At 40.7% G+C, this 14,054-nt stretch overlaps 1 protein-coding gene across 1 annotated transcript; it reads left to right on the forward strand.

Annotated features, from left to right (window-relative positions):
* Window positions 1-1,129: 1,129 nt before the first annotated feature.
* On the forward strand, window positions 1,130-13,886 carry tbc1d2b (TBC1 domain family, member 2B). Its single transcript, XM_041038102.1, has 13 exons — window positions 1,130-1,556; window positions 2,426-2,576; window positions 4,466-4,640; window positions 5,709-5,860; window positions 6,157-6,410; window positions 7,313-7,738; window positions 8,010-8,120; window positions 8,240-8,436; window positions 9,188-9,682; window positions 9,771-9,888; window positions 10,105-10,290; window positions 11,678-11,799; window positions 12,090-13,886. The coding sequence occupies exons 1-13, from the start codon at window positions 1,218-1,220 to the stop codon at window positions 12,283-12,285; spliced, it is 2,922 nt and encodes a 973-aa protein (XP_040894036.1). The 5' UTR covers window positions 1,130-1,217; the 3' UTR covers window positions 12,286-13,886.
* Window positions 13,887-14,054: the final 168 nt, after the last annotated feature.

Raw genomic sequence — 14,054 nt, forward strand, 5'->3', positions numbered from 1 at the left:
AAAGCTTGTACACACACACACACACACACACACACACACACACACACACACACACACACACACACACACACATATATACTGAATTACTCCCTGGGCGACACCCCCTCTGAGCACCCCTCCAAAATAAAGAAAAGTCATTTAAAACAAACAGCCATGTTTTAACAATCTCCAACTCCATTATGCCAAAACAAGTTAGAAATTAAAGTTATCAGAAATTAAATAAATACACTCTACATAAAAGTGGCAAAAATATGCACAATCACACATAACAACAGCAGAGAATAACAATAATATAAAATAAAAACAATATAATTTTATTACTTTAGAATAATAAAGAAAATAAAAGAATAATATACAAATAAAATATAGAATAAATATTGTGAATAGCACAAATCCTTCATCACACAAATGAAAACACACTAAAGGAAATCTAATTATAACACTATAAAAAAAAAAAAAACTAAAACTAAAACCTGACCTTTCTGGCCTTCCTTGATGCAAAATCAATAATGTCATCATATGAAACCTGCTCCCCTGTTGAGTGATTGATACTGTCAGCAAGGCCAGTGGGCCATTCGTGACACATGATTGATGATTTGATCAACTTTAGCTCTGAAATGCTCCTCTCTGCTTGAGCCACAGTGACTGGCAGGGTAAGTGTGATCCTGAGAGCAGGATTATCAGTAAAACAAAACCGTGCAGGAATTATAGGCCTGTATTTATAATGTGAATGAAATGTGCGTTATTTGGAAGAAAGTCTATGTGACTTTAGCCCACTAATTCCATTAGAGTACTTGCTTACATAACGTTGGTAAAATCTTTTCGAGGTCCGCCACGCCTGCCGCCACTCCCTTCTGTCGCGGTGCTGCTTTTATACTTATACACACACACACCCCTCAATACCCACAATGCCAGTGTTTGTATATTTATTTATTTATTTTTAACTTAAATCAAAAAGCATTTAAGTGTTTCACCATTTACAGCAGGATCGTTGCACCATTACCCCTCACGCTATAGCGTCTCATGATGCTCCTCTTGCTAAACACCACCACCCAGCGGTCTTCCTGTCTCTCTCACACACACACAGGCGCACACGCGTCACCTTTGAAAGAAACTACATCTCCCGTGCTTACCCAATCCAAGAGGCAGGCAGTCATGCGGATGGAAACAGCAGTGGCCATCCGCTGTACCGCACGAAGAAGAAACTTCGAGGAAAGATGCACGAAGAGGATGGCAGCGAAACAAACTCCTGCACAGCTTCGCGGATCGTGGCCTCCAGGTCTATGGATGTGGCCGAGGTCGAGGGCGCGAAGGAGCAGGCCTCCAAGCTGTGCGGCTACTTGAACAAACTGTCCGGCAAGGGGCCTCTGAGGGGTTACAAGCCGAGGTGGTTCGTGTATGACCCGAGAAAATGTTATTTGTATTACTTCAAGACTCCCCAGGATGCCTTGCCACTCGGGCACATCGAAATAGGCGACGCGTGCTTCTGTTACGATGTGGAGGGGGAAGAGGGTCAGTTTGAGATCCGCACGGCCGGGAAGGAGTTCCTCCTGAAGGTATAAACTTTCCAGCATGTGTTAGTTACGTTGTAGTCCGTTTGGCTGTCATTTGCCACTTCCTTTTCACATTGTGGACAGGCAGACACACCCATTCTAACTTTACCGCTTTATCCAGAGATTACACAAAAATATTTCTGCTGACAAGGATATGATTTGACAAATGCTCAGCAATCACATTTAAGAAACTCTGCTTAAAAAAAAAAAAAAAAAAAAAAAAACTAATTAACATTTGCTTGTAGGTCTTTTTTTTCCCAGACAAGAGCCTGATCAGCACATTATTCAGCTGAAACACACTTTCTGTCCACTGTTTACATTCAGAGATATTTTGAGGCTCTGATTTAGATGCACATGAGCTCATCCAGGCTCATGTCATCTCTGCTTTGTAAAGGATCACAACATCTCATGTGATGGTCTTCTTTGCTGTCATATGACCATGACGGGTTCAGTGCCAAAACAGGTGCCTCTGCTCTCACTCAGCACGGCTGCGTCCTAAAGCTGGCATCAAGTTTTTCAGCAGATGGTGGGAATGGTTAATACCAAACAGCTTGCATGGCCTGAAGCTGGAACTGAGACTGAAACCAGCCTATGTGCTCATTCACATGACAGATCCTAATAGTAACCTGCTATTTTAAGTGTTTGCGGACTGTTTCATGTTTTCTTTACCACCACAGCTGTATGTTGCGCCAGGTTGTCATTCCCATAACATTGTTTTTTCACTTATCATTTAACCTTTGATCTCTAAAGTCGGATTGACGTGTATCATAAGTTACAATGCTTGCAATAGCTTACTAAAACTTTTGAAAGTTCAGCGTGAGTAATGTTATTTATGTGTGTGTGTGTGTGTTTTTATGTGTTTGTATTTCTAGGCCCCCAGCAAACAGGTGATGCATTACTGGCTCCAGCAGTTGCAGCAGAAACGTTGGGAGTATAGCAATACACGAGGCTCCAGCCAGAGAGACAGCTGGAGCTCCCCGACTTTGGCCTACCCTCCTTCTGGCCTAGTAGGCAAAGACAATGGTAGGCAGGTACACACACACACACATACATACAGTGTGAATGTACAATCTGGACGCTCATTTTCACTGCTCTGTTTCATCACACCCCAGCATGAGCTTAAAGTAAACACCTGTATCTGATGGGCTAATGTTGACAAGTGCTTGCAACACAAGTCGAGTTATGGAGTATGTAGGAGTGGTTATGTCAAACACTGATTAAACGAGAAATCAGCAGAGGGCACAAGAAAGGAGTTCACATCTACGTTATCTGGAGTTTTTAGTTTAATGCACTCAATGAAACAAAAACTATATTTATACCGTCTGACGTATTATTAACTATCACTCCAAACATAACACTGGTGCTCCACTTACTCAAGAACCGACCAACCAGTCTCACTATCAGTCAGTAAATGTATCAGTCTCTTTAATGATTGTGACCACTGTGAAAATTACCATGGCTGGTTGTGTTATGTTTTCTGCTTGATTTTATTTCTTGGATATGAGGCTGTTCTGAGCCCATAGTTTCTGTCAATTTCATCAAAAACTTCCCAGATTTCTTTTACTAGATGGATTACTGATTTGTAATGAACTGTCATGTCTGACACATCCAGCAACACAATAAAATGCATTTTAACTGAATTTTTTGAGATAAGCCTAGATTCTCAGTGTAAGTAATCCATATAAAATAGGAATGTAGCTATTTACATATTTATTCTCTAATAGTCCTGGTTGTCATGAAAAAGAAAAGGCTCCAAACGCATATGTTAGCTAATTATAGGAGAGATTCAGATAAATGTAAATAGCACACAAACACTGGGACTGTAAAGGTTAATATAATAACACAAGGCAAGATACTGTATTTGACCCGTGTTAGTCCTATCATTACAGTAAAAAAACTGCTTTTTGTTTACCTAGTTTTTAAGGCTGCTCATAGTTCAGTGACAAATTCTTACTCTTGTTGTGACAGTTCATGCTGAGTGAAATGAACTGTGAAGGGCTCTTCCTTTTCCTGTCCTCACACACACAACTAATGTTTTTGCGAAGTGTATCTACCTTCAGAACAGCACAAATAACCATGTTCAACATAGAAGTATTTTGTAAAAAATATTGTAATACTTGATTCTTTGGTCATCGGTCTGCCCTTTACCACACAGACCTCAAACCACCAATTAAAAGAAGGAAATTTAAAAAAAAAAAAAGGAGAGTGCTGTGCTTGTTTTGTTATATCCTGTGTTATTTCAGGTTTGGTCATCCTTGGCCTTTTGTCAGTGAGCTGTGATGAAATGTGTGGTTGCAGAAAAGACCAGTGAAGTCAGCCATTCTTTCAGTTATGTCTCCTTAACTAGAATTTTCCATTTAACTGCGAAGAGGCCATTAAATGTTTTATGAAGCTCTTGGCTAGTAGAAGATTAACGTGATTAAATTATTTTTTCAGTAGTAATAGCTCTTGACTAATTTGGTGTATTGATTAAAGCTGACACTGTTTTACAGAGGGTAAAATGATTCATTTCATTGTCTGAAAATGCAGATTCAAAGAGCAAAAGGAGTCCGATCATATTGTCATTGTCAGCTGTGTGTTGGTGGCTGCCAGTTTCCCCTCCGGGTGTGACAGCATTACTGTGGAGCTGCTCGGCTCCTTTATAAAATGTTCCCACACTTTTCCAGCTAATTTCACGTTGGGCGCAGAGATGCTACATCCTGTATTGTCTGATGGCTAGAGAGCAGCTCATGAAGCCACAGGCATCCATTCGGCTGTAAATAGTATTCTGGGTAACTCAGAATATTTCCTCACTGTTACCTCATTTCCTCTACAAACAGTCATATCCAAAGTCCTCACGGAGAAGTAGTGGTGATGTGAGTCATGCCATATTATTATGATGTTATTCTAGTTGTCTCTCTGTTACATTCCAGATAGCTTCGTCTTTGACAAGCTAAGTGACAGCATGGAGAAGGTCCGCAACGACTTTGCCATGGAGACAGAAACGGATGGTGGAGGGATGGTGGGGATCCAGTCAGCCAGAGGACCCTCTGCTGCGTCCACAAACCCCCTCAACTTCTCTCTCAAAAACTTTGGTACAGAACTCAGGTAAGAGTAAACGAAAGATTTCTCCAGTCTAGCACAATTATATCGTATACACAGTTTCTAAAATGGAAGTGTATTTTCAAGTCTTTGTTTTGAGTCCCTGCTAAACAGGCACAACTAGTTTGTCTGTATGGAGCCATGGACGGTTACCCATCTGGGTAGTAATACAACACTTCTATTCAAGTTATACAACACACTGAAATGCTGAAAATGCGACATGTGGATTGGAATTTGCTTTGTATCCATGAGGGAAAGAAAAGCACAGGCATCTTGGAGCAGTTGAGCTGCCTACTCTTAATAGTATACCTAAATAGCAGTCTGTTCAACCTTGTATGATGATTTACCTTCTCATATTTTGAAAGGCAAAATGTGTTTCCAGTGATAAAACACTGGTCAGTAGAGCAGCTAACTGTACCTGTTTACCAAAGGCAGTTTCTGCACCCATAGTGCAAGTGTGAGTAAAGTGCAGTTTGTCATGTGGCTTCTGCAGACAGCTGCATCGATTACAACTGAAGTGTGTCTGCTCTATGAGATGGACAAGTGTTGGATGGCTGAAACACATAGGCGAGGTGTGAAACAGGCGAGAACTTTGTTCTGCTTCACACAGCTAAACCAAAAACAATTTTTCAAATTTAGAAGGGTGAGAAACATGAGCCTGTCTAATGATAGAGTTATGGTCTTTTGCATCCTTGTTTACATTTTTTAAAAAGTGCCTTTATAATTAAGATACGTAGCCACCTAATTATTTTATAATGATGATATTTTTGATTAGTATTTGATTTACATAGATTATTTCAGCTGTAAGGCTGTATTCTATAGTGTTTCTTTAATTTATTTTCAGCTGTAGTTCTTGGCTTGTTGGCAAATGTGTAAATACCTCAGCAAAGAAAGCTTTTGTGCTAATGTTACCATTTACAAAGTAGCAGAGCATCAGGCTTCCCTCCAGTTGTCCTTGATCCCTGTGGATTTGAACAGCTTTTACATGGTATCAGTCACTTAATGTTTAGCATACCACTGACACTCCACAGTCTTGCTCTTACTCACCCTCCTGTCTGGTTTCTGTTCTGTCAGGAACTCCATGTCTTATCTGCGGCAGGGCAGAGGAGCTGAGAGCAGGCGCAGTGTGTTTTACACCAGTAACAACAGCACGGAGGAGTGGGAGCTGGTGGATGCCCCACCCAAGGACTTCCCTGATCAGAAACATCACCCAGACACCCACAGACGTAAGTCCACCTCCTGCTGCCTTAGCCACCAACCCTCTGGCTAGGCGCTGATACTCATACTGAGCTTACATTCCCCAGAGAAGAAATTTTTTTTTTGTCTTGTATTGCTTCACCCATTTGCTCAACACTGTGAACGAATGGTGCATTTTTCCAATACTTTTCTGCTTGTATCCAGCCTCTGGAGCCACTTTTAGGGCTCATCTTTGTTCATGTCTGTTGTCCACAACATACAGTTTAAAGTGCAGATTACAGGAAACAAGTGATGAAATTCTCTCTCTAATTCTCTTCTCTCTCAGATTCTTTTGGATCAGCATTCACTTTCGACTTTGTGCGCAACTCGACGCGGCCTAAGAGGCCTTTGCTTCGGGACATGATGGGCCCTGGGAGGTTTGGGCGCAGCGCTGAGACGCGCAGCGCTGAAAACTCCCCAGTGGAGTGTAACGGCAGCAAATCTTTGGAGGTGCAGCTTCGCCTCCAAAGCCAACAGGAAGAACTGAGCTGTATGACGCAGGAGCAGGCCAAACTCAGAGAGGAGCTGGCCAGTCAGAAGGTAAAGTTTTTTTAACTCTCATTATTTACCCCCAGTGTAATACCATTTTAAAAACATAAAGCATTCAGCGCCATTATCAGGTAAAAATACCCACAAAACCAATCACATTCCCATCAGCTCAGTTGTAGTTTGTTTTGTACGAATTAGCAATTGTTAGCCTGCTAACATGCGAAACGAAACTAAGATGATGATGAACATCATAATTGCTTAATTTCAGCATGTTAGCGTTGTCATTGTGAGCCATGCTGATATTAGCATTTAAGACAACAGACCGCTGTGCCTAAGAACAAAACTGGGATTTACTTCATAATGTGTGAATTATCCACATAAGGGAAATTACCAAACTGACTGGAGTACCGAGAGCTTTGGTGTAATTCTGGTGCTCTCACTAATAGAGGAAGACAGCAAATGTTTAGTCATGCTTAAACAAAAAATAAGGGAACAGCATTTCTCTTAACAACAGTCACAGCTGTGCCGTTCCCTGCCGTTACTCTCTGTTCTTGTTTTAGTGTTTTGAGACTAGTTCATTGGTCACAGTGGTACAGCAGCTCTTGCCAGATGAATAAATAATGTATGCTTTTGCTGTGAAGTTGTAAAGTGCCCGAGTAACTCTGGGTAACTGTTTCAGTGGGTTGTTTCTGTGTAACTGTTGATGGAAATATTCTGCTCAAGTTCAACCATCCTAATGCATCCAACCATCCAATTTCAGGATCGGTATACTTAGTAAATGATCGCCTTAACAATAATGACTTTTGTTGTGTGAAATAGTGTTTGTGTTTTTTTGCTTAAAGAAAATGCTGTCATGTGATACTTTCATTTGGTAAAAGGCAACTTCAATTTAAGACCTGGTCCTGATTCTACAAGTTGATGTGCTGACCAAACAAATTCTCCTTATCAACCAGGAGCTGGTGAGACTTCTACAGCAGACTCTCAGGACATCTCAGAGTGAAAGGCCGACAGTGTGCCGTCCAGCCCCGGCTCCTGATTCATCTGCAGCCTCAGACCAGAACCAGGCTTCGGAAGAAACCCAGAAAGAAATGGAGCAGTTGCAGATCCTGCTTGAAGAAAGAGATGGGCAGATCCAGTCCCTCTGTGGCCACATGGAGCGCCTCGCTTTGGAGAAGGACAGCTTGCAACAGGAGCTGAAGGGCCTGAAGATAAAGGTGGGGGAGATGAATGACCAGCTAGGGATGCTGATGGAGACCATTCAAGCAAAGGACGAAGTCATCATAAAGCTGTCGCAGCAGAGCTCCGAGCACAGTGGAAATCCAAATGACGCCAGTTCACCACTTCCCAGCAAAGAGCAGCAGGAGCTGGACATCCTCAAGGTACAGAAGAAAACCTTTAAACCAGAGATACAGTTGATAGGGACAGTAAAGCTGCTAAAAAAAAAACTCAAAGCACTCATTCTGAAGAGGGAGTTGAGTTTGGTTGTAGAACTAGTGGAAATGTTTGTATTTTTATTAATTCTTTTGTTTCAGTTTAACATCAGAGATTGTTATTTTTTTCATGGTTGGTTTTTGCTGTGGTTCATCTCTTGCTGATTAACCGGACATGCTGTGTATGTGTGTGTTTTTTTTTTTTTTTTTTCACTTTCAGGACGGTCTTCAAGGATACAAATCTCAGAACAAGTTCCTGAACAAAGAGATCCTAGAGCTGACAGTATTACGCAGGAACGCAGAGAGTAGAGAAAAAGCTTTAGAAGCAAAGGTACTAACTTGTGTTTGGTGGTTAATCATGCACTACTCTGTTAATAAAAACAGGAAGTTTGAGTAACCTTTGGGGGAAGTCCACTTAACTGTAATCCTGTCTTTTTTTCTTTTCCAAAGAATACGGCCCTGGAGGCCAAGTTGTGTCAGGTGGAGAGTAAGTATCTAGTGCTGCTTCAAGAAGTGAAGACCCCAGTGTGTTCGTCGTCAGAGCAGAGCCCTGCCCATGAGGTAATTTCCAGATTACTAGAGGATGCACTGCAGGCAGAGGGCCCTGACCAGCAAGAGCACCCCATCTTCAAGCCAACCACTGTCAGGTACGAACTGTGCCAAAAGCCTTGTAAGCAGATGCTTTTGAGTTTTATCCGTATTGTAGGTTACATTTTTCAATAGAATGGTGCTGGAAAAGAAAAAAATAGAAAATAAGAAAATAGAAATGGAAAAAGAAAATAAGAGCACAAAACATTTTAGATTTTTCAGTTAAATATAAATTACTCTTACTTAGACATATAGCTTTAAGAGCATTTTAACATTTTACAAGATGTGCAAGGATAAATGGGTGATATGACATGATGTCGCAATGAGGAATTTCACATACAGTTACACTGTAGTGTAGACAAAACAATTTGTTATCTGAGACAGTGGAGGAAAAAGTATCAGTCCCTCAGTATCAAAGATATGCACTTACATGTACACAAACTTTTTTTTTTTTTTTTTTTTAACTACAGTGCTACAACAAATCCATTGTACAAGAGAAAGAACAGCCTTGATAGACCTACATCAAAACAGTCAAAAGACCTGTTTTACTGTGATTAACAGCTGCAGCTCAGTTGTTCTTGACTGGAAAAACTAGCTCTGCTAATTGGTATCTCTGTTGCTGTGACTCTGACTTCTGTGCAAGCTCAGGCACGTTCTTTTGGAGCGCCTCAAAATTTAATTTTTCAGAAAATTCAGGAAATCCCTACATGATGCAGAACGGAAGGCAGGTTGTGTTTTTTAACAAAATATGCAAGCTACTGAACATCAATTATTGATGATCATTTTCTTTCTGCTTTGATGTAACATTAGTGAGTATGACATGTATGGCTTCAAGACGGTGCCTGAGGAAGAGGAAGAGGAGGAGAAGCTGGTGGCGAAGGTGAGAGCTCTAGAGCTGAAGTCTCTGTCCATGACAAATCAGGAGGTGTCCGTCGGCGTAAAGTGGGAGAACTATCTGACCAGCAACATGAACAGAGACCTGGTGCGTTCCACTGAGCTCAAAGCCCTGATTCGCTGCGGTGTGCCCCACGAGCACCGGTCAAAGGTGTGGCGCTGGTGTGTTCACTTCCATGTTAAGAAGTTTCAGGACCACTTGGCACCAGACTATTATGAGACCTTATTAAATGTGGCCCGGGAGAAGCCCAACCCAGCCTCAAAGCAAATCGAGCTGGACTTGCTGCGTACTTTGCCCAACAACAAACACTACGCCTCCCCAAGTGCAGCCGGCATCCAGAAACTCAGGAACGTCCTGATAGCTTTCTCCTGGAGGAATCCAGATATCGGCTACTGTCAGGGACTCAACAGGTACTGGACGGGATCTAGTTTCTCTCCTTCTCCTTCTCTTCTTTTATGCCTGGTAACTATTCATTTTCGTTGAATGCCAATTCTTCAGGCTGGCTGCCATCGCCTTGCTCTATCTGGACCAAGAGGACGCCTTCTGGAGCCTTATCGCCATTGTAGAAGTCTTCATGCCAAGAGATTACTACACCAAGACTTTGCTTGGCTCTCAGGTAAACATGATCAAAGGTTATACTGTAATACAGGAAACCACAGGGACAAGCTGCTGCCTCCTTACCTGGGTTTACAGGTTTTTTTGGTGTCAGTGATGTCATGTTCATGTGACTGAGCCTGCTGCTCATAACCAGAACAGGAATGCAGTGCAGTGACCAGCACTGCTTGCTGTCTTTCTCTCTGCTGGATTTTTTTTCTTGGTTGTGTCTGTGCAGGTTGACCAACGTGTGTTCAAGGACCTGATGAGCGAGAAGCTGCCCCGGCTTCATGCCCACTTTGAGCAGTACAAGGTAGACTTCTCCCTCATCACCTTCAACTGGTTCCTGGTGGTGTTTGTGGACAGTGTGGTGAGCGACATTCTTTTCAAGATCTGGGATGCCTTTCTGTTTGAAGGTCCAAAGGTAAGATGCAGAGGATAAAGTGAAACAGATCCTCTTATCTCACATTGCCTGACTTCTGTCCAGACATGCCCACAGAGTCCTGAAGGAAACTGAAAAATGAGATATGGTGAAAATTATGATGCAGCCATGTAGATGATAGAGTTTAAATTTCTCTACAGATTGTTTGTCACATTATTTTTCTGTTTGGGTATAACCCAGTTCCCACAAGTGCATTTTAGATGATTCACATCATGCACATCAACCCACTGTGTCTCCAACCTTATCTAACCAGCACTTGTGTTTGAATACCTCCAGACCTCTGTGAGCCTGATAAGGCTGAGTAATTTCTATGCAAAATTGGAGCTCCACTGTTTGTCTTTTATTGATAAACCCTCATACAACTCACCCAGCTCTACAGCGACCTTTTTAGCCAGTTTTGTCTCTTTGTTTTGGTTTTATGGTCTACAGATTGTGCTCTCGGAAATCTCATCTCTGGCAAGAAATGATAGACATAACATCAGTGACTAGCCATTGAAGAAAGTCAAACACCTAGCAAGCTAAAGATGTAGATATTTTTATCAGGAGACCAAAACATAACCAAAAGGAGAGTTAGCAACTTTCTAGCAACAGTAAATCAGCACTGTGCTTTTTAGATTATGGTTCTGCCTTTCAGTTTCTACAAAAAAAAAAAAAAAAAAAAAAAATCAATGCAGCATTAAACCTACACTAACCTTTGGCTACTTGGTGACAGCAGAACCAAACTGTGGACAAAGCACTGACATACTGTATATTATTATCACCTTTTAGAGTTATATGGCAAACTTGTTAACAAACACTTTGCTGTTCACACATTCAGTAGATACAGGCAACATTAGCATTCATTTGGAGTCATCTTTGTGACCACTTGATGAATGTAGGCTCAGTATTAACTCTCCTTTAGTTTCGCTGTTGATCTCCAGCAACTCAGGAGCAAAATAACTGACTGCTAAATGCTCCACTGTGTACAATGGATTTTTAAAGCTAAGTTGAAAGATGCTGTAAAGCTCTGAAGAGCTGAGAGGAATTGCAAAGTTTGGTGATGATGCTTTGTGGGTTCATCACCACCTTTCACATACAAGTAGTCATGTGATTAATTGTTGAAATATACATATATATATATATATATATATATATATATATATAGATTATCACCACTGTAATACTTTAGACTGTATTTAGAGGTCTGTCAGCTGTTTAATCAGCTGTAAACTCAGTTATCATCAGACATTCCTCTAAAAGTAATAAACACTGCCTTCCTGAGTTATTTAAGTGGGCCTTAAATGTTAAAAATTATAACGTGTTATGGTGTACGGTCACACAGGGAACACCATGTGGTGAATTTCACGGCTTTGACAACTTTCCTTCACAGATCATATTTCGCTTTGCCCTCGCTCTCTTCAAGTACAAAGAGGAAGAGTTTTTAAAGTTGCAGGATTCCACAGCCATCTTCAAATATCTTCGATACTTCACAAGCACTATCCTGGATTCGAGGTACAGTAACTGCAATTTGTTTTCGTATGTGTGGTCGTGACATTTCTGAGGTCAGTGTGTCTGCAGTAATAAGGAGCAAGCTAATTATCAGTGGACTAGCTCATCATATCTCCTTGCTGTGTGGCCGGTGCATACGAACAAATCTACACAGTCTTATGAGTTTTGTGTTTGTAGGTACTTCAACGAGCATTAAAGCTAATCGTTAATGCTCATTCTTACATCGTAGAAATCCATCCCAGACTGACAGTACTGTTTTTTCTTTTTTTTTTTTCTTCTCTGTTTTATTCCAGGAAGCTGATGAGCATCGCTTTTGTGGACATGAACCCGTTCCCCATGAGGCAAATCCAAAACCGCCGCTCCTTCCACCTGGAGAAAGTCCGCCTGGAGCTGACGGAGTTGGAGGCGATCAGACAGACCTTCCTCAGGGAAAGAGAGACGAGTCAGGACAGACGGAGCTTCGGCAGCGACGATGAGGAGGATAACTGACCTTAAGCTTAAACACCTTTCCAGGCCATGCGGCTGAAGTCTTAAGACAAAGAGATCACCTCCACACAACAGTGATGCGTTGCAGTTGTAAAGGGATTTTTTTTTTTTAAAGAATTGTTGGAGTTGGTCTCCGCATCAAAGCTGGAACAATCAACTTTATACAAATATTGAGTAAAACTGCTTCAAAGGACCAAAACATTACAAGCCGAATGGGCTTTCTATCAGTATTCCTGCCATTTTTTTTTTGTTAATGCTTTATTTGCTCTTTGCTTGTGTGTTTATATGATGACGCATGTGCACAGTTCACTTGTCTTATGTCTCCTCCTCCAATGCCAAGCTCAACACTTCAATACTTCCAATCAGTATTTTTAAAAACATGGCTGTGATTTTTTAGTAGTTGGCGCTTTTACGCCTGTTGAAGGAATGATTGTTTTTTTTTTTTTTTGACTCATTTTCATTAGGATTCTGTTTTTCGTAGTTCTCCTTGTCCTCAGTTTCATTCTTAATTGTCTCATTGTGTCAAGTTTTCAACATTGCCATTCAGCAACACGTTCCTGTGCCTGTGGATGAACTTGAATCACTTATGCTGAAATTCAGATTTTGCTGAAACGTAAAAATTAAGTCTTAGAGCCTTCAGATCACTAGGTAATTTACATATCATTCCAGATTGTATGTGATTCAAAAGTACACAAAGATTTGCGATCAAACCCCTACATTTTGTGAAAGACTGTGCCTTAAGGTTTTTTTTTTTTTTTTTTGTGGATTAGGATAAAAATAACAAGAGGTGCACAAATTAAGCTACTTTGCTAAATGTAAAGCACAAGAATAATGCTGGGATTTCTGAGCCCTTCCCTGAATTGCTGATGCATTTGCATTCATTGTCCTCAGTGTGGCAGTATAACACTTGTCTACCCAGTGTTTACATTCATTCGCAGGTACCATTTAGTATGCTGTACTTCAGCTCTGGATGAAATGGCTGTGAAGTCGGTCTGGCAGCGTGATTGTTGTGTGAAAATGGAGACTTGATTTGTAATCTGTGGGGGAAGTATTTCAAGAGATTGTTTGACATGTGGAGCAACATCTGTCTCTCTTCCACATCTAGGTACTTACACATGACAGTTTACTCTTAAGCACTGTGTCTATTCTCTGTAAAACTTGTTTTTTAATTCCCACTGTCCCAAACTAGAATGAAAAATATCCTACACACACACACACACACAAAGAAACCATGTTCAAATTGGTTAATCAACTGTTAAACTGTTGTTTGAGTACTTTTTTTTCACCTAGCCTTTTCTCTTGTGTGCTGTTATATTGTTTACAAAATATTATAACTTTTAACATTCTTTATTTTGAGCTGTTTACAGAGATTTCTTTGCTGTTAGTTTAAAAAAAATGACCACATTTTCTCTGCCACAGTATTGTCAGCAGAGGCATTTTGCATACTGTCTTTGTTTGACCACCTGAGTTAGTGAACAAATGGCAGAATTACAGTTGTTTTGATGATAGAAATGTGAATGATAAAAAAAAAACCTGTAAGAGATAAAATTAAGTTTTTTTCCTCATGAGAGCTGGTCTCTCTAGGAATCCAAAATTTCAATCTTTTTTGTACACCCACTAATTTTGTCAAAGGGCTCATACAGTAGATTTAAAGGTTTACTCGTGTTTCAGAACCTCGTGTTCTAAGGCTAGTTTGCATGCAGTTTTATTGCTTTATGTCATTTTATTTTCACATTGAATAAGCTACATGTAAAACTATCACTTTTCTTCTG

This window comes from Toxotes jaculatrix, chromosome 5 (genome assembly GCF_017976425.1).
Source record: "Toxotes jaculatrix isolate fToxJac2 chromosome 5, fToxJac2.pri, whole genome shotgun sequence".
In the NCBI taxonomy this organism is placed as follows: domain Eukaryota; kingdom Metazoa; phylum Chordata; class Actinopteri; family Toxotidae; genus Toxotes; species Toxotes jaculatrix.

Bases quoted from the DNA above. Each gene is read 5' to 3' on its own strand.
- tbc1d2b (XM_041038102.1), top strand. From the start codon at position 1,218: ATGCACGAAGAGGATGGCAGCGAAACAAACTCCTGCACAGCTTCGCGG. The intron at 1,557-2,425 runs GTATAAACTTTC...TTGTATTTCTAG, and splicing joins GGAAGGAGTTCCTCCTGAAG to GCCCCCAGCAAACAGGTGAT. The intron at 6,411-7,312 runs GTAAAGTTTTTT...CTTATCAACCAG, and splicing joins AGGAGCTGGCCAGTCAGAAG to GAGCTGGTGAGACTTCTACA.